The 19,370-nt window shown below is 44.7% G+C and overlaps 1 protein-coding gene across 1 annotated transcript; it reads left to right on the forward strand.

The window, feature by feature from the left end:
• Positions 1 to 1,169: 1,169 nt before the first annotated feature.
• On the forward strand, positions 1,170 to 17,441 carry USP50 (ubiquitin specific peptidase 50). The gene is made up of 8 exons (XM_077828364.1): positions 1,170 to 1,364; positions 5,290 to 5,322; positions 6,675 to 6,875; positions 8,276 to 8,471; positions 10,448 to 10,654; positions 14,282 to 14,424; positions 15,624 to 15,756; positions 17,120 to 17,441. The coding sequence occupies exons 3-8, from the start codon at positions 6,790 to 6,792 to the stop codon at positions 17,309 to 17,311; spliced, it is 957 nt and encodes a 318-aa protein (XP_077684490.1). The 5' UTR covers positions 1,170 to 1,364; positions 5,290 to 5,322; positions 6,675 to 6,789; the 3' UTR covers positions 17,312 to 17,441.
• The last annotated feature ends 1,929 nt before the right edge of the window (positions 17,442 to 19,370 follow it).

A 19,370-nucleotide genomic window follows, 5' to 3' on the forward strand; every position in this document is an offset into this window, starting at 1 on the left:
CATTATAGGGCTCATGATTTGATCCTGAGGTGTGTAAGGTGTTGTAGTTAGTCATGTTAGTCTAATCTAGCTTAGTCATTATTTGTATAGTTGGGAGTCAAAGGATGCACAATAAACAGCTGCTACTGTGGTTTACAGTTAGTATAAATGTGCAGTAACTTTTGTGACACCACTGAAAGGTTGGGACCTGATTCATGGGCAATAAAACTATGTTGGTCCTAATGTGGACACTGCATTTGTAACAATCCGGGAGGTACAGTGGGTCCCTGAGGAGTGTCAAGGTGTCAGAATTATGCTTGACTTAGGGACTTTCTGTGCCAAGTTCATTACTTTTAAGACCAATAAAGTGAAAACAGCAGCTTTCAGGGAAGTAGAACAGGGATGCTTCTAAGCAAAACCTGGGCCTAACTCTCATCAGAAGCTAATGAAGAGAGAGTACTACTTCCTACTAGTAGATGATTTTTATACTGGATAAAGTTAGGAAGAAGATTAATAGTAATGTTGCCAAACTAAAAAGGGCCCAGTACTTTGGAAGGCAGTTGAACAAAAGGAACTTCTTGCTTGAATGGACATTATTCTTCAATGTGCCTTGTCTGAAGACTTCCAAGGAAGTCCACAAGAGCCTATGGTTGTTGCTTCTTTCCAAGCTAGAGTGTAAAAGTTTTCCAGGGTATGCTATCAGGACATTCTGCACCATCTATGTGAGATGAATCGGAAAGATGCTGATGCAAAGGTGTTTCAAGAAATCCACCTACTGCAAGCCAGGCTTACAAGGAATTTCCAGAAGCTTTACACTTGTGCACAGACTCCGTGTGTCAAAAAATGCCAAGTGCAGATGAGTGGTGCACAGTCCAATAGTGACTTGCACCTGGCTCTCCTCCTGGTTCTGGAAACTGGGTATAAATGAAATATCTGTATTTATTCTGTTACATATTTATTTACTATGGGGGAAAATATCCCCTTGATTTATGTCTTTCTCAAACTTCTTACATCTTATTACTATATGAGATACGTTGTGAAGTTGGAGAGTTCTGCTTCCATTAAGGAAATAAGAGAGGAATGTTCTGCCTGTTATATAAGATTTCTGTTTACTGCCTATTGGGAAGATCCTCACAACTCTGGGTATGTATCATCTCCAGGACGTAATCTACACATGAATGCCCATAGAATGTATGAACATTCTTCAACTGCAGATCAGCTGAAGGGCTGGACAATGCCTGCAGTATTTCCATTATCCAAAGGAAAAGATCTCTCTCCATTCATTTACCTGCAGGTCTTTTGGCTTCTCATCCACATTGCTTGCATCAATGCTTGTCTTCTGTATTCTCTGCAGCTGTCCCAGTCTTCTAGGAAAGGATCTCTAGGTGAGTTTACAAAATCTCTGCCTTGGGGGATGAATACATTTGACTTCAGTCAACCCTCAATTTTTGCACATTTGAACAGAACAGGTTTTACATATGAAGGAAGTCAATGTTAGTTTGGTTTTTTGAAATATTTTAAAAAAAATTGTGTGTGTAAACAAAATGTGTACGCATGTGAGAACGTGTGTGTTTATTTACAACTACATATATCTATTAAAGAAGATGGCTTAACTTGCAAAATTCGGATCTAGATTTCCAACATCTGAAGGTTTTGGTTCTGTCCATTACAAAATTACAGATCATTTACAAAATTCATGTCTAAATTAAGTTTTGAACATCCCAAAGTTTAGTGTGTGTGTCACCCTTTGTGATTTATTCAGAGGAGGAGGCGGCTCCCCAGCCAGCAAGCCAGAATCTTTAGCCAGGTTCTTGAATGTTAACCTGATCCTGCAGGATATACCATGTTAACATTTTATTGTAACTTTAATACAATTTTAAAAACCAGTTATTTCTTCTTAACCCTCAGAGATGCTCTAAAATGGTGTTTGAAAACCCAGCTCTGTTTTCCCTCCTATTTACAATAACCAGCACAATTCTTCAATCAGAACACAGTGAGTAGTTTTGTCAAGGTGGAAAAGTTTAGGCTAACAAACCAGGGCTGGGTCTTACATACATTAAATCCAATGTGCGTTTTACTATTCATCTCTGTGGGAACAAGATTGAATACCCCCCACCCCATCCCACTGGCAGCTATGAACTGGAAGATACATGTGAACAAACGTGCAATATAGTCAGTTTTCTGACCTTAACAGAACTTATGGGAAGTCGGCAGCATCACATAGCAACAAGGTAGAATGTTGTCTTATGATGCCAGAAGAATCCAAACTGGAATTGTAGGGGTAGTACAATGAGAATTCTAGTACATACTTTGGGGCAATTGTACTAGAAATGCTATGAAATAAGGAAATGACTGTATGAAAAGGGAAAGAAAAGAGGTGGTGAAATGAAGAAAAGAGGGTAAGAGGTAGCTTCCCAAAGCCAGTGGAAGTAACAAGCTCTTTTGCAAGCCAAGAGATGGCTTCCCAATCAACATCGACACCTGATGATTTCAATATATTTTATTCTCTGTGAGTCTGCATTTTATAACATAAGCTGGGAAAGAGGTGATGAATTTATATTGAATAGAGTAGATGGAATTCATCTGAGCATTTTAAAAGGAGCTGGGGCTATGGGCAGAGCTGATTAGAAAGTGGTGACAATTTTCTCATTTGTAAGCGAATTTTTTAAAAATGCAAGAGCAGTTTGGGAGTATTGGCGTGCTTGAGAAGGTTTTCGGGGGAAAACAAATGTATATGTGCAACATTGCTAAGGTAATGAGAGAGAAATAAATATGTATGTAGGAAAGTTCAATAGGACCAGTCCTAACTGGTGGTGGTTTTCCGTCATACGTGGCTTCCAAGAGCACGTACATTACATAAAATGGAGTCAGTGCAAGACCTCATATTTTAGTATGTTACCATTTAATTATACATCAGTCACTCTACTGGGACTGGCTGGGAGGTCGGGGGAGGAGAAGACCAAGGGGATAGAGCTAACGGAACAAAAGCAAGGGAAACAAGTTCCCAAACTCCTTTGTTATTCCCCTCTAGCTAACCCTGCTAAAGTAGCACCATTCCGAAATGGAGAGGAGGCACCAGGGAGATGTGCTATAGTTCTTGCACTTCTATGACCTAGCATAGGTCTCCATGCAGGCATCCTCAGAGAAAACAGATAGAGGATTGCCACAGTACTGTGGGAACTTTTGACTGTGAACCAGACTAACATGGAACGGAGACCCTGGGCAATGCTGCTGCCGCTAGACTTGTCTGTAGGACTAACACGGAGAGTATCCTAGGGTAAAACTATAGGACTAACATTCATTCATTAACAAAAACAAAGCACTGGGCTCAGGCCTGGAAAATGCAGAGAATTGACAGAGCGTCTATAATGTGGAGCGAGTGGCACTGCCAGAAAGCAGGGGAGAGGGGAATTCATCCACTATCCTGAAAAATGGCCTCTAGGAGCCTTGGAGGCATATGTCACTAATGTACGTGGAAAAAGCATGCAGGATCCATCACAGGTGACCAAACAAACTAAAACCGTGGGAAACACATCAGGCTCTTTATCCCTCAGGGCTAACCATACAAGGTGCTGCTGAGGTCTCCTGTGAGCTATTAAGCACTCTCCACTAACATTAAAGTCAATGGGAATTGAGGGTGCTCAGCACCTTGCAGGGCTGGACATAAAGATGATCAAAGAGAACGATCATCCCCTACTGATATTAGCCCAACAAGACATCAATCGATGGCTTCCCACCTGCCTAGCTCCATGCAGTTCCTGGAAGCAGGCTCCTGAAAGTGGACGCAAGGTCCCTGCAGCCCCTACGCGCATGGGTGCCCAGGGACTCTCTGCGCGCTGCCTAGTGCCAGCTAAGCAGCTCCCATTGGCCAGGAACCGCGACCAAAGGGAGTTGTGGGGGTGGCGCCTGCTGACAGGAGGGCAGCGTGCGGAGCCCCACTGGCCGGCCATGCGCCTGTGGGCTGCACTGCAGGGACCTGGCGGCCCCTTCCTGGGAGCCACAGTAAGCACTGCTGGGACTCCGGGCTTGGGCAGGGTTTTGGAGTACGGAGTCCCCTCCCATACCCAAACTCCCTCCTGGAGCCTGCACACCCCCAACACCCCAATCCCCTGCCCCAGCACCTTCTTGCGCCCCAAGCCCCACATCCCCGGCCCCACCCCAGAGCTCTCATGCCGCCCCTACACTCCAACCTCCTGCCCCACACCAAAACTCTCCCCTAGAGAGTGCACCCCACACTCCAAACCCCTGCCCCAGCCCTGAGCCTGCTCCTACACCCCAAACTCCTCATCCCTGGCCCCACCCTAGAGCCCTCACCCCCTGCCCTGAGCCCACTCCTGCACCCCAAAACCCCTCATCCCTGGACCCACCCCAGAGCCCATGCCCCCAGTTGGAGCCTGCAATGCCTCCCGCACTCTGAACCCTTTGGCCCCAGCCCAGAGGCTCCTCCTGCATCTCAAACCATTCATCCCCGGCCCCACCCCAGAGCCCGTACCCCCAGCCAGAGCCCTCACCACCCCACACCCCAAACCCCTGCCCCAGCCTGTAGCCCTCTCCCACACCCTGAACCCCTAATTTATGGTCCCAGCCCAGAGCCCATATCCCCCCCCCACACCAATCTCCTGCCCCAGTCCAGAGCCCTTTCCCACACCCCAAACCCCTCATCCCTGGCCTCACCCCATAGCCCACACCGCCAGCCAGAGCCCTCACTCCCCTCCCACAACCCAACCCCCTGCTCCAGTTAGTGAGGTTGTGGGAGAGTGAGCGGGGGCGGAGCCTCATAGAAGGGGTGGGACAGAGGCGGGGCCTCAGGGGCAGGGCAGGGGTGTTCGATTCTGTGCTATTAGAAAGTTGGCAACCCCAGTCACCATCTCAGTCTCCTTCATCTGCTGTCTTCTCAACACCAGTTGCTGCACTTGCTGTTGGTTTCATTGCGAAGGGATGTGGTAGATTCTCCACCACTAGTGAGTTTTAAATCAAGATTGGATGTGTTTCCAAAAGATCTGTTGTAGGAATTATTCTGGGGAAGCTCAATGGCCTGTGTGATATAGGAGGCCAGACTAGATTAACACAATGGTCCCTTCTCACCTTAGACTTTAACCAGAAGGGACTCAATTTCTCTCTGAAAGCAGATGGGCCATGTTTTTCTTTTCTGTGAAAGTACCCCTCAGATCAGACATTCTTGGCTCTAATGTGATTCTCCAGCATCTCCTCTCCTCAATTATAGAGGCCAAACATGGTCCCTACATTTTTACAGGCTTTGACACCTGCAAGTATTTGATGCTGACCTGTGTTTCCTTACGTCCGATCTAGGCACTTCCTATCGCGACCCACACGCCCTCCCAGGTTGGTAATGTCCGAGTGCTTCTATTCTACCCTTTGTGGGAACGGACTGAGTTGCTCTACAAACAACTCCTCCCATTTTGACTGTGTGGGAAATAAGGGATGGAAATAAGGCTTGGCTGCGGCATCCTGCTGGCAGCTGGCTGAGGAGGTGGGCCGGACTTCTCCATCTCGGCCGAACTGACACAAGTGTCGTGAGTGTCTAGCTGGGTTAAAATGGAAATAGCTGTAGTCCTGTTCCACCAACATTGATTTTTTTAAACTCTGCCCTGGATGTTGATAGGTCCCTGTCAGCCCATCCCTCATTCATGATGGGTTTGCCCTCTCCACTCATGTTAGTGCCCACTAGCCCTGATCAGCCATAGCCAACCCAACCCACAGTGCTTGCTGTGCTCAGAGGCTAGAGGCACATGTGAAACCGGGCAGGGAACAGGGATAGATAAGTAATCCAAGGCAGGGAGAAACCTGGACCCGGGCACTGAATGTGGAATTCAGGGGATAGGGTGACCTGTGGGAGAGACGTGAAGCAGATAGGTGGTCGAGGCAAGCCCTGCTGCCACCCTCTATGCTGACATGGGTTCAATCCTGAAAGGTGCAGTCAGTACTGCCCAGCAGGCTTTTGATCCCTCACCAAATGGGGCTTGTAATTAGTTACTCTGGTGTCCTAACAAAGAAGTAACAAAAAAACCCCAAACAAACCATAAAATGCCAATGTCAAGCTTCACTGGAATCACATGAGCAAATGTCTATCCACCTGCCAAAGAAGAGGGGAAAACTGGTATGAAAAAATGTACTTCCCAATTTCTAGCAGGGTGCTACAAACGGTGAGCACCTTCAAGTCTCCTGCAAGCTCCTAGTAAAGTCAGTGGGAGCTCCAGGAATAGAGGGTTTGCAAGGTTGTGAGTAATGGCAAGTAAAAGAGATAATTGCAAACTAATTATCTGAATCCCTTCCAAACTGAGGTTGGCTCACTAACATCCCAATTTAACATTCCAAGAAAACAGAGACAACTTAGATGTAGGCTTGGTCCCCAGCTAAGTGTTAATTTTGCAGACATAACAATATGCACAACATTCAGTACTGACCTGTCCAATATATTTGGTAGCAACTTCTCTGACTTGCTCTGAATTTGTCAATTTTATTTTGCGTGTGATCAGTGGCCGTATGAATATTATTAGATTCAATAAATAAACCACAGTTATGACGATGACTGAGTATGCTTGCTAAAGAGACCTTGATGCAGCAGGAAATGGCTTTCTTTGAGATAAGGCCGGTTTGAATGTGGTAATAAAGAGATGGTTGCATTTTAGGTGACAAAAATACAATTTTGGATTTTGTTCTTGTTGGAAATGCAGTTCTGAAACTGTGCACCTGGAGCATTCGAAGCATTCTAGTGAGGAATCCAACGACGAGACAAACCAGCCGTACCAAGGACTCACTGGCCTGCGTAACTTGGGCAACACTTGCTACATGAATGCAGTTTTGCAGTGCCTCTGCAGTATATCCCCGTTGGTGGAGTATTTTCTCTCAGGGAAGTATGTAACAGCCCTACACAAGTAAGTAGATTTATTTGCTCTCTGTTTTATTATTACTATTTATTATTTGTATTGCAGTAGCTCAGAGGAGCCCCAGTCATGGACTGGGAACCCATTGTGTCAGGCGCTTTACAAACACAGAATAAAAAGACTGTGCCAGTTCCAAGCAGCTTACAAGCAAAAAGTATTTGGGATGTGTTTTTCCATCTCAGTATTGCAAGTTTTTCCAAAAGAAATGAAGTTTCAACTGGAGCCTGGCGTTAGAAAGCACAGAAATACTCATCTGTACAAGGAAACCAAAAGCAGCACACTTTGCTCTGACTTCCCAGGCCCCACACACCATCTCTGCCTCTTCCTCAACTTGCTTTTCCTAGCCAGTGTTCACCTTCTGGCTTCTCTCTGAATTCCCTCTTCTCTGGCCTATGCGGGCTGTTGTACCACATTCATTGTTGTAGGATCTGAGCGCCTTCCTGTGGTGTAGTAAGCAATGTGACTAACCTGTCACCCATTTGTTCTCTCATCCCCTCCACTGGGGTGAAGCATGTGCAGTGCATTGCATTCTGTTTATTTATTTACTTATGTATTTATTGGAGGCAGTTGGTTTGGTTTGAATATACGTGCTACTGCGTATTTATGTTAGAGAAGGCACGGTCAAAGCAATGCAACTTACGCTTGGAGCTTTGGAAGGTGGTGAGGTTTATGATAAGTCTTAGTTCCTGGGGGAGTTTGTTCCACAATCTTAGACTGGCCCCTGAGAAAGTTCTGTCTCCTGCACAAATGAGCTTGCCCTTCTTGTGGAGAGTTCTGTCATGCCAAAAGAGTGAAGCTGTTGACCAGGGTCTTGGTCCCAGAACTTTAGATAATCTTTCAGGTATCCTGGGCCCAGGCCATGGAGCACTGTGAAGATAAGGATCAAGACCTTGCATTTAATTCGATATTGTATGGGAAACCAGTATAGAGAGAGGAGAGCAGGTCTGATGTGCTTGTGGTAGCCTCCGTTAATGAGGAGAATGGCTGCAGTGTTCCGTACTAACTGGAGTTTCCCAAGTGCTGAAGACTTCATGCCCAAGTATGTTGCATTGCTGTAGTCCAGCTGAGAAGGGACCAAGGCATGAATAACTGCGGTTAGGTCATTCACCAGCACAGGATGGAGACTTCTAGCCAACCAGATGATAGAGAGCATTACTCGTGGATGCTGCTATCTGAGAGCTTAGCATCAGCGAGGAATCCAAGAGTACTCCTAGACTACAGACTGAAATAGCCTATTGTGAGTGTGACCCTTCAACAAGCAGAGTCTGCACTGTGGCTATGGCTCCTCAGAATGTTTCCTTTGCCCATTCAGCTTGGCTTTTGTGTTCACGTTTTAAGCACAGCCACCACATCTCTGTACTCCAACTAAAGCTTCCTTTTATTCTACTCAGGGAAAACGGTGAGGTTGCCACCGCCTTTGCCTATTTGATGGCCGATATGTGGCTGGGAGAGTTTGAGTGCATCTCACCAGAGGTGTTCCGTTCAGTCATTGGTGACTTATGCCCAGCTTTTACCAAGAAGACTCAGCAGGACGCCCAGGAGTTTCTGATTTATGTACTGAACGAATTACATGAGGCTCTTAAGAAGGTAAGACCACAGTTCTGGCCTTCTGGGACTGTGAAGTGTCAGTGCACACCTGCCTCCTCTCTGCTGTTCGTTACTGAAGAGCATGGATACAATAATTGTCTCTTCTCTCCCTCCATACTGTACAAAATGGTGCTGTTAAAATCATCTCTCCATTTTCTCCAACCACTACACACAGTGCAACCTTTAACCCCTTCATTAGCTTCCTATTACCACATCCAATTCAAGCTCCATATCTACATCACCAAGGCCCTACCTAATCCCCCATCTACACCTCTGGTGTCATTTCCTCCTCCTCACCCTCTAGTCTCTATGCTCTTCCCTATCATGCTTCCTCCCTGTGCCAAGCATCTTGTCTGCCCAGATCCACCTCTACTTCTCTCTTCCTTCAAATCCTTTCTTAAACCACTTTACCAGCATTAAGTCACTCCAGCCTATCTGCTCTCAGCACTGTCCAGTGGTTTCTCATCGTCCTTTGGTTCTTTGCCCTTTGTGATAGGGGGCATGGCTTACTTTGGATATATAAAGTGCTGCAGAGTAACAGGGTTCTATACATAATTTTAAATCATCATTAATACCAAATGCTAACTTATGTAGCCAGTTGCCAGGTAATCTGATTTGTAAATGCACTCAGTGCTCTCACAGAAGTTATCTGTGTACCGAAGCTCTGCTTTAGAATGATCGTAGAGAAAAAATCAGATGATTTTTCTTGCCCCATTTACGATTCCAGGCTAGACGTCTCAGCACTGATTACTTAGCTTGGACAGCAAGTTAGAAGCTAGAAAGCTACTATGGTGACGTCAAGTGTTACTGCTGTTCAGGAAAATGTTGACAGTCTCTGGATTCTATCCCTGCTATCTGCTGCTCGGGCAGGGGGTTCAGTTCAGTTAGCTCAGCCCTACAGCTCCAGTTTACACCTTTGTTGTTTGCTCTGCGGTTGAGAATCCTGAAGGTGGTGGAACAAGGGAGCGCTCCATGGTGGACCCTATCATGAGAAGCAATAGAAAGTGGTTCCTTCATGCAGAGAAAATAAAAGAATATGCCTCCCAGGGAAGCACTGTTGGAAGGAAGAGAAGAGCAGGGTGTTTGACACATGAGACTGGGGAGGTGTTTGAAAGTTGTACAAAAGAAAACAGTGCGAGGCTGTAGCTAAAGAGATCTTAACAAGGCCTTGACCCCGCAAAGACTTAGGCATTTGCTCAGCTCTACACACCATGAGTAGCCCTACTGATCTCAGTGGAGCTACTCAGTGTGCAATGTTAAGCGCATGTTTACGACTTGGCCGAACAAAGGCTTCAAACAGCGATGGGCTGATGGCTGGAGGTGCTGATAAATGGAGCTGGGTGAACCATACATTTCAAATAGTATTCATTACAAATATTCCCCCTTTCTTGGTTAGCTCGTCCTTTACAAACCCAGGAAGGTATTTTCTCATCTGTAAGTATTTGCTAGAAGTTCTGAAGACTAATTTTCTGTCTAAATTAATGTGGAATAAGCTCTTCACAAACTGTTGACCTCCACTGTTCGTTATTTGTGTTGTGTGACTGATCTAGCTTCTGCTTCCTGAATGAATGACTGAAGATATTCTTTTTTAAACTGAAGATATTCTTTTTTAACTAAAAAACTTCTGGTTTGGCTTTTCAGACAACTTCATGCTAAGACTCATGAAAACATTGGAATTTGTTAACTGAATTCTCACAATTTAACTAATCTCTCCCCATGAGTCAGAGTGAACTCGACAGCGATGCTTTTATTCATGAATCACTATTCAACTAGGCCCTATTTATAAATATGGATTGCAATGTCTTATAAAGAAGCAGAATAAATAATGGATTATTATAAATAATAGGTTTTTACTGCCATCTGGGATCATGTGTGCTTTCTTGACAACCAATACAAAGCATGTTTAGATGTTTTTATAAGGGTCAGGGTCAGTAGTTTGTTAGTGTTTGTTTTTTTCTTTTTTCTTTTTCTTACAGTCATACAAAAGGAGATGCTATGGGAACACATCCACTTCTAGGGAAGATAGGGGAACTGTCAGTGAAACATCAATCATCACCCAGCTCTTTGAGGGGCAGCTCAGTTATGACATTTCATGCTTGGCGTGTCAGACCACCACGGATAAGAACGAGGTCTTTACAGTTCTCTCTCTTCCCATCCCTTCCGAGAGTGCATGCTGTCTACAGGTAGGAATTCTAATAGCTCCTCCCAGCTTCTGGTGGTCTCTGCTCAGTATAGGGGTGGAAGGTTTATGTTAACAGACCGTCTTAAGGAAATATGTTCCCAGCATATGCTGGTTCCAAGGCATCATCTAAAAGGGGGACACTCTTTTCAGTAGAGAATTTGGCCCTAGGGCTAGAGGAGATGCTAGATCAGACTTACATTGTCCCTTTGGCTGTTAATAGTGTAGCTTGTGTTGTTTGCAAATGTCCCTGAATTGCTGTGGAGTGAGGAATGGCCAGAGTAATGTCGATTTTATTTTGTATTGTATAGAAAGCAACTGTGAGGCATTTTCTTTCAAATTCTCACTTATCAAAATGCTTCCTTAGAGGCAAACACATTAAATTTTAGCTGCTTTGTATTCTAAGTGCACTCACAGAACTGTACCTAGGCATGCTGGCCCCCACTGTTTGGGTTTTTTTTAGATGATACGAGTTAGTATATTCTAGAGTAATGATAATGCATTTTATTTTTGCATATTGGTACAGTACATAGACAATAAAAGCTACTGTATGATTCTTTTAGGTGCCACATTAATTTTCACACAATCCTTTAACATCTCTATAGTATCCTCCTATATAACCTTTAAGAAGTAAACTCTATATGGACTGAAAATAACCGTAAAGTAAATATGGATACTGCACTGACTTAATGGCATAAAACATATTCAGAAAGACATAAAATTGCATTTCTGTTTATAAAAACAAGTGATAGTGATGGTTTTCCATACCACAGTGAGACTGTGGCTAGAATAAACAGCCATGTCTCTCAATGGGGAATAAAAGGGACTCAAAAGTAAACAAAGAATGAATTTACCATGGAGATGGATTATCTAGCAATTGAATTACCACCATAGCATCCGATTCTGTATAAGCAGAAGCCATCCTTTTTCTGGCCTTTATATAAGGAAAACAGCCATGGGGCGAGGGAGGAGGAATTTGTAAGATTTCTGTTTTTTACCTTTTGCATTGTGATTTTATTTTCCTAAGAAGACTATTGATTATTGTTTGCTTCCTGGTATATTATGATGGTTGGCTTATACCTGATCATTTCTCCTGCTGAATCCTGCCAAGCAAATTGTGATTATGCCCCATTAAAGGTGAAGGATTATAGCAGCATGGCTTGTTTGTATAAGGCCAGTGTGGGAAGTATCATTTAGTTGGGGAAACTATGTTGTGACAGCTTATAAGAGGCATGACACATCCTGCATCTTGGCAGGGGGTTAGACTAGATGACCCTTCTGGTCCCTTCTAACTCTGTGGTTCTATGACATTTGACTTCTGGCCAGGCGAGGCAACACACACCCCCCTAGGGCTTTGTCTCCACTGCAGAGTTTTGTTGACAAAAGTTGAATTAAGGCCCTTTAAATAAACCGCTGGTGCATGTCCACACTCTGCTCCTTGTGTCGGCAGAGCGCATCTGCACTAGCGGTTATTGCATCGACACAGAGAGCAGTGCACTGTGGGTAGCTATCCCACTGTGCAACTGGCAGCAGGATGCTTTGGGAAGGGTTTGCAGTGCCTCATGGGGCAGGTACAGCATCACACGATGCAGTTTCTCAATCGCATGGTTCCAGGGGCATCCTAGTAGATTGCCAGCCGCTTTTCAACTGAAGTGTGGTGGGGAGGGGGACGGTGTGGGTTGGGGAAGAGTGTGAAAGACTGTTGGGAGGAGTGTATATGTGAGAGAGACTATGTATGTTCGGGAAGTGTGCTTCCGCACTGCATGCTGTCTCTTTAAGTTTAGACAGCAGGTGGAGCGATATCTCCACCCCCTAACCTGCCCCTCCCTGCCCCCTGCAGCAGCAGCCGGCTCTGCCTACCTGCAGCCCACATTAATGGTTCTGTGATTCCCTCCCAGTTCTCCCACAGCATCCTCAGCAGCTCTGTGAGCTCTCCAGGCTGCAGAATGTTGAATCTTCCCATGCAGGGCCGCTGAGTTCAAAACAATGAGCAGAGTGGTCATGGTGGGCATTGTGGGATACTGGGGTAGGCCAGTTATGTCAACGTAATGAACCGCAGCGTCTACACTGATGCGTTGTCGCTTTAACTTTGCCTCAAAACGCTCTATGCCTCTCATTGGGGGGGTTTTATTTTGTCGGCAAAACAGTAGTTTTGTTGCCGAAAGTGGCATTGCAGTGTGTAGGCCTCCACGCTTTTGCCGCCAAAACTCTGCAGTGTAGACACGGCCTAAGTGTGGAGACCGAAGAAAGTATATGGCTGTGGTGACTGTGAAATCTGATTATGCTGTGCTTCAGTGTGAGACAATGTCAATGCCATGGTTATAGTGGCTGGATGGACATATCAGCGAAGTGATGGCCCTGGTCTCGTAGAGAAGGGAGTCAGGAACAGACTAGCTGGGTCACAGCCCAGAATGCTACAAGCACGGGTCACAGCGGACATGTTTCTTTGCGAGTGCGTATCTCACCAGCAGCCCCACTCCAGATCTGCCCCCAGTGCAGATTTCCCTATTGGTCTGTTCCCCTGTACAGTAAATGGCCTGTGGTTTTACCTGTCTGGGCAACTGAAAATTGTCCCTAGCCCAAAATTAGAGGCCTTTTAAAAGAAAGAGCCAAGGTATGTTCAGCATCCTGGGCCAGTCTGCCCTGAAGGTGTCAATTCCCTGATGTGAGAGTGCAATTGCTGGCCAGTTAATGGAGCATTGTGACAAGTGGATCAGAGGGAGGCTCCTTATTCTGTTCTCTGTAATAAAGTCTGAATCAGGCTGGGTGGCAACAAGTAAGTCACAGTAACAGAAAAACAGCTAAAGGAGGGCACAGGGAGCATTGACTAAACAGGCCTGTTTTACTTGTGCAATATTTACTTTGTTTTACAGTTGGGGGAAGCAACAGTAGAATCACAAGCAGCCCAGAACTTCTCCATTTTCCTCTCTCAACACTTCCTCCTAAGCATGGAAGTCCCTCTCCCCACCCCCCGCCCTGCCCTATTTTTGCAAACAGGGCAGGTGGCTCATCCCCTTGGGGTAACTGTTATCCTTTCTGCCCCACCCTGTGCTGTGCTTTGCCCTCTGCCACCATCTGGGAGTGCCTCACCCCTGGGCTGACCCCTGGCTCCTTGGTCCCTCTCCTGCCCCTGCCTCCAGCTGTTTGACACCCTTCCGCGCACAGTCAGATTCCACCCCTTGCTCAGAGCCTGCCCATCTCCCTCCCGCTCCAATTTACCCCCTTTAACCTTTTTAATCCCCAGTGAGGGCAGCAGCTTCAGCTGATGTTACTGAGCAATGAGCATGCTCAGTGGGGGCCAAGCGGCACTCAGCGCCCTGCCTGCCTGCCGCCCCACCAGGGTCCTAGTGCTGGGGAGCCTGGTCCGTCAGGGGTCACTAGTGGGGCCTGCCCCGCTCACCCTGCCCTACTTATGGCCCTGTACACTCATAATGTCACACCCTCACTGAATCATGTGGCACAAATGTCCTCTGCAGTGTACAAACAACACTGCACAAGTTGCCTTGCATAAGATGACTTCTGCAAACAGGCTTATTGAGACACCCTCTCTAACCCGGCTTAGTGGTCAGAAATTCACGTCTCTACACAGAGGTGTAGTGTTTGTTTTACCAAACACGTTTTCCTTTCACAGGACTGCCTTGAATGTTTCTTTCAACAAGACACACTGACCTGGAACAATCAAATTCACTGCTCCTTCTGTGGAACTAAGCAAGATGCTGCAGTAAAGGCCAACATAGGCAAGGCGCCAAAGATGGTTATTTTTCACTTAAAGAGGTACAGACTACATCTGGCAGGACAACTACGTCTCCTCTGATTTACATGGGATGTAAGAAGGTCACTTGCATTCAGAGGAAAGGGAAAATCATTGCACGTAGTCTTTTTACACATACAGTACCTGGATAGTTACAAAACAGGAAAAGCATGTGAGTCGGACTCCTGATAAACCCAGAAAATGTGTTACTTTATCGAATCCATCAAATTGCATCCATCTCAGTGCATTTTTGTCCTGCTTCTCCCTTTGCAATAGAGACAATTCTGAAAGGGGAGGGATTGGTCATAGAGGGGAAAGTGATAGAATTGTGGAATTAATGAAGAAAGATGGGTGTTGGTTGTAAAACTGGATCACATTAATAAATGGAATTTTACAGTACAAATGATGCTCGTCCTGATAGCCACTTACAGAGCTACTAGCTACTGTGATGGACAAAATAGAGAACAGTGTTCTGCCACATCAACAATGCAATTAGGGCATTATTCCTCGACCCATCCTTTTACAAAGCTCGGCCGGGGGGGGGGGGGGGAATGTACAATTGCATTTGAGCCCAAGATTTTAAAATTGTGTGTTCTGTAGCCATTTTGCCCTCAACAGTGGAGTGGGTGAGGAAATCAAAGAATCTGCAAGTTTGGGCTACAACTTCATAGTGGGCTTACTTCAATGCCCAGCACTTCTTGTTAAGTTTGATCATGTATCAATTATTTTTAAAAAGTGATCATTTCCTGCTCCTTCCGTGTACCCATCTCACTCCTTCCATTCTTCTCACTAGCTCCTCAGCTAGTATTACTCTGCCATGGTTCGTGCTGCAATGGCCAGAATCAGTGCTAAAGTTGGATGTAGGGTCCCCCATTGAGCATGCATCTTGTGACAGATTGACAGTGCACTCATTGGTCCCTTCCTTTCAGTCCCAACACTTCTATTCTAATAAAAGAACATTTCACAAAGCACGAACCTGCTTGTTCTTACTATAAAATGTCACTTGCAATCTATTTATTTAATCTTTCTTTGGGGCAGTAATTTTCTACCTGCTTGCAATAATCCTTAGCATTAAGAGGAGAGCACTTCACATTTCAAAGAGCTGAGCAGGCGGTAGCTAGTTATTCCTTCCAATGCCCAGGTGAAGGTAAGCACGTGCAGCATTACAAGAACTGAAAGCATTTGTAGTGGAAAATACTGTCTCAAAATGTTTTATTTTCAGGTTTGACTATCAAGGCAGCTACAAAAGGAAACTGGGGACTAACATCTACTATCCACTAAGCAACTTGGATCTTTCGCCTTATATTTATCCACTCTTTCAGAAGAATCCAAAATACAACTTGTGTGCTGTGGTGGTAAGTTGGATGCAAAGTTATAGCCTAGCTTTATTGGGAATACTATGAATGTTTGTTTGAATGAAATCAGGTTTCAGAGTAGCAGCCGTGTTAGTCTGTATTCGCAAAAAGAAAAGGAGTACTTGTGGCACCTTGAAGAAAAGGAGTACCAGTGGCACCTTAGAGACTAACCAATTTATTTGAGCATAAGCTTTCACTGAAGTGAGCTGTAGCTCATGAAAGCTCATGCTCAAATAAATTGGTTAGGCTCTAAGGTGCCACAAGTCCTCCTTTTCTTTTTGTGAATGAAATCAGTCATTGATCTTGGTCCTACACAAACAAGCAGGCAAGTCCTCTCTGCCTCAGCACCCAAAGTTTACAGAACAGGGAAAAAAAATGGTACAGATACAACCATCACTGACTTATACATAGCTGGCATTTCAGAATTAGGAGACGCTTCCTCAACTAACCCATTACTGATAAAATTAACACATTTTTCATTGGCTAATGGAAGATGGCTGGGTACCCTGACTGAAAATTCTCTGGCTTTCAGGATTGAATGCTAGTTACAGGCCTGTACACAGATACAATTTGAGTATCAGGGCATCATGGAATATAACACGCTAGTCCCCAACCCTGTTATAACATGGCTTGGTGTTGTCTGTGGTGATGGAGCCAAATTGCTGTTTAACTGTGACTGGTTTAGAATTGTGTTACAGGTCTGTACAATGATTAACACAATTTGGTACTACTTGTACAGTGATATCAAACCTATTTTATTACTTGGGCATGATACTATGGTATTATTATGCAGTACCCCACAGGGTGCCAATTCCTGTGTAGACAGACCCTGTGTCAAGCCAGTGAAATAATTAAATACAGGGCAAACATTGAAAGATAGAACAGGTCAGTGATTCCTTCAAGCTAATTGCACTTTTTTATCCAACTCTGGATGCAGGCTGTTTAGTAAATACCCTATTTCTTTTCCTCACGCTGATTGAAAATGCTTCCACCTGAAAGCTTCTAAACACAAGGACGGCTCCTTCAGCCCTTGAGTGTGGGTAAACAATGTTCAGTTTTTGGGCCTGGTCAACGTGAGTTTTGCTGGGAGATGGATTGCCAGGTCAGAGCTGCTAGCGGGGCTGTAAGTTTGATCTCCCAATGTGGAAAAAAATGTAATTACTGGCCAGACAGCATTGACTTGCTCTTCTTCCGCAGAGCTCTACCTATTTCAAGTGTTTCTTTGGGGTAAAGGGAAACTGGAATCTTATTTTTTCCCATCATTCTAATAGCTGAGTGCAAATAAAAATGATCACCAGATCCCTGGCTTTGAGTCTTTGCTAAAATTGGAAGTGATTTCTCTCTCTCAACTTTCTTGTTGTAGAACCATTTTGGTTATCTGGATGGTGGCCATTATACGGCATTCTGCAAGCACACGCTCACCCAGAACTGGTACAGCTTTGATGATGCACAGGTCAGCGAGATTCCACAATCCTCAGTGCAATCGGCTGCAGCTTATCTCCTATTCTACAGCTGTAAAGCCTTCTCTGTACCTACCAAAACCCATAAGTACTAGGAAAATGTCTCTGTGAGAACAGCCCAATTATTAGAATTCACTGACAATGGTAGCTAAGTCCCATTTTGCCATTAAACTAGTGCATCTGCATTGCTTGACTGTCTATTGTGATCTTTCTGATTATGCTTAGAAATTGATTTCAAGGGAGAAAACTGAAAGTTGACCTCTGCAGCACAACGTTCAGTAATAAGCGGAGGAGTGTCCCTCTACAAAGCACATCACTTCCCTCTATTAAGTTATTTCTAAAAAGCCTCTCACTAATATTCTTAGCACCATTATTATTATGGTTTGCACAATGGCAGCACCCCTTCTAAACATAGGGGCACTATGGAGCTTGCTTAGAGACAAATCAAATACATGATAGCTTCCTCCAGACAAGCGCTCCCCTCTTTTCTACTGTTCAGGTGCCCCAATCCACTTGCTCTGCCAGAGCTTCCCAAATATAACCTCCTTCCACCCTGCCCACCCCACAGCACTAGTAGATTCAGTATGAAAGCCTATGGACAAAAACAGCCAGCTGACAGTGCTAATATTAATGACAGCGTTTAAAGGCAGGGGGCTCCCTTGAGGAAAGAGCTCACATGACCTCACCCCTGTCCTACACTCGTTGCTCTAACCTCACCCCCCACCCAACACACACACATACTTCCTCTTTTTGTGGCCTCCCTAATCCCTTCCTTATGCAGCATACAATTGTCTATTAGTAGCACAGAGCCCCAGAACTGGAAGTTGGGCTCACTCAAAGAAAAAGCCATTTCCTGCACCTGCTGCTTTTTTTCTTGCTTTGGGTTTTGCATAAAAAGCATGAATGTAGCAGCTGATCTGGGGAGAAGCATCTTGGTTGTACTGGAGTGGTACGAATTCTTTTTTTATAGAGCTAGTTGCACTTTATCAAAAGGAAAATAATAAAAATAACCCCCCACAGAAGCCCCTGCCTAAACCAAGCATCGAACTGACAAGAATGTTTTTACTACGGCCTCTTGCCTAGATTTATTATTGCTATCTCCATGCTTTCCCCCCGCCACTGGAAAACAGAGTGAAGTGTTCCAAGCTACATTCAAAATAAAAATGTTAAAATAACCTAATTCCAGCTAACTGGTATATTTAATGGAAAACTCCAATGGCTCAATAGTTAATGTTGGGGCACAGACTCTGTGGTCTAGATGCCTCCCTCTTCCCAATTTATGCAAAATTTAAACTTTGTTTTAAAATGGTTTCTAGCCCTGTAGGTGTGAAGGAAGTCTTCCACATGTGAACACACGCTGTGTTGTCTTTCTGGAGCTGTGGCTAGAGGGATTTAGATGGTTGCAGTGCTCTGAACTTCCCCATTCATCACTGGTTGTAAATGATGAAGCCTGACTATGAACATTTTAAAATGTGAATATTTATTTATTATTATTACTGGGTTTTGCTATTAATATGCTTATTCACAGAGGTTTAATAGCACAGAAGTTAAATATGGAAGACATTGTCATGATAGATAAGATTTCAGTCTCTCTGTGGTCATGTCAGGTGAAATACCAACACTTGCAGACTAGTACAGTGGGAGCAAGTATGTGAGTTTGACAGAGGCATTTGTTATTGAGAATGTGCCTTTAAACACAATGCAAAGATCTTGTATGGAAGTCCCACACTATCACTCTCTAGCATAGTTGCTGTCTTTGTGTACAGATCAATCACCACGGTCCCCTCGTACTCTGACTATTTCATATTCTATGGAGATAATTGAGGTAATTTTAATTGAATTCATATTCCATTAATGCTTATACCTTGCGAGGTGGAAAAATCTTCTGGAGCGGGTAGGAAGGCATGAAATGAAGGGTATTTCATGGTGCTGGAATAATTTAAGTTGCAGCAGAACATAGGGCGTCCACACAGCCCACCGTCAGTGTAATATCTCAGCACTGTATAAAATTAAAGCGCACAGTAGCGCCTGTGACAGGATGGCATCCGGCATCCAATTTGCATCAAGTGAGAGGCAGGAGCATGACTAGGGTAGCATTTGACCAACTGAAACAAAGCCCTTCTCTCTACTCTGGGTCCCTGTTTGCCTCAAGAC

Source organism: Eretmochelys imbricata, chromosome 10 (genome assembly GCF_965152235.1).
Source record: "Eretmochelys imbricata isolate rEreImb1 chromosome 10, rEreImb1.hap1, whole genome shotgun sequence".
NCBI lineage: Eukaryota > Metazoa > Chordata > Testudines > Cheloniidae > Eretmochelys > Eretmochelys imbricata.

Coding starts and splice junctions, on each gene's coding strand:
- USP50 (XM_077828364.1), top strand. CDS start 6,790: ATGAATGCAGTTTTGCAGTGCCTCTGCAGTATATCCCCGTTGGTGGAG. Junction 6,876..8,275: donor TATGTAACAGCCCTACACAA/GTAAGTAGATTT, acceptor TATTCTACTCAG/GGAAAACGGTGAGGTTGCCA. Junction 10,655..14,281: donor AGAGTGCATGCTGTCTACAG/GTAGGAATTCTA, acceptor TTCCTTTCACAG/GACTGCCTTGAATGTTTCTT.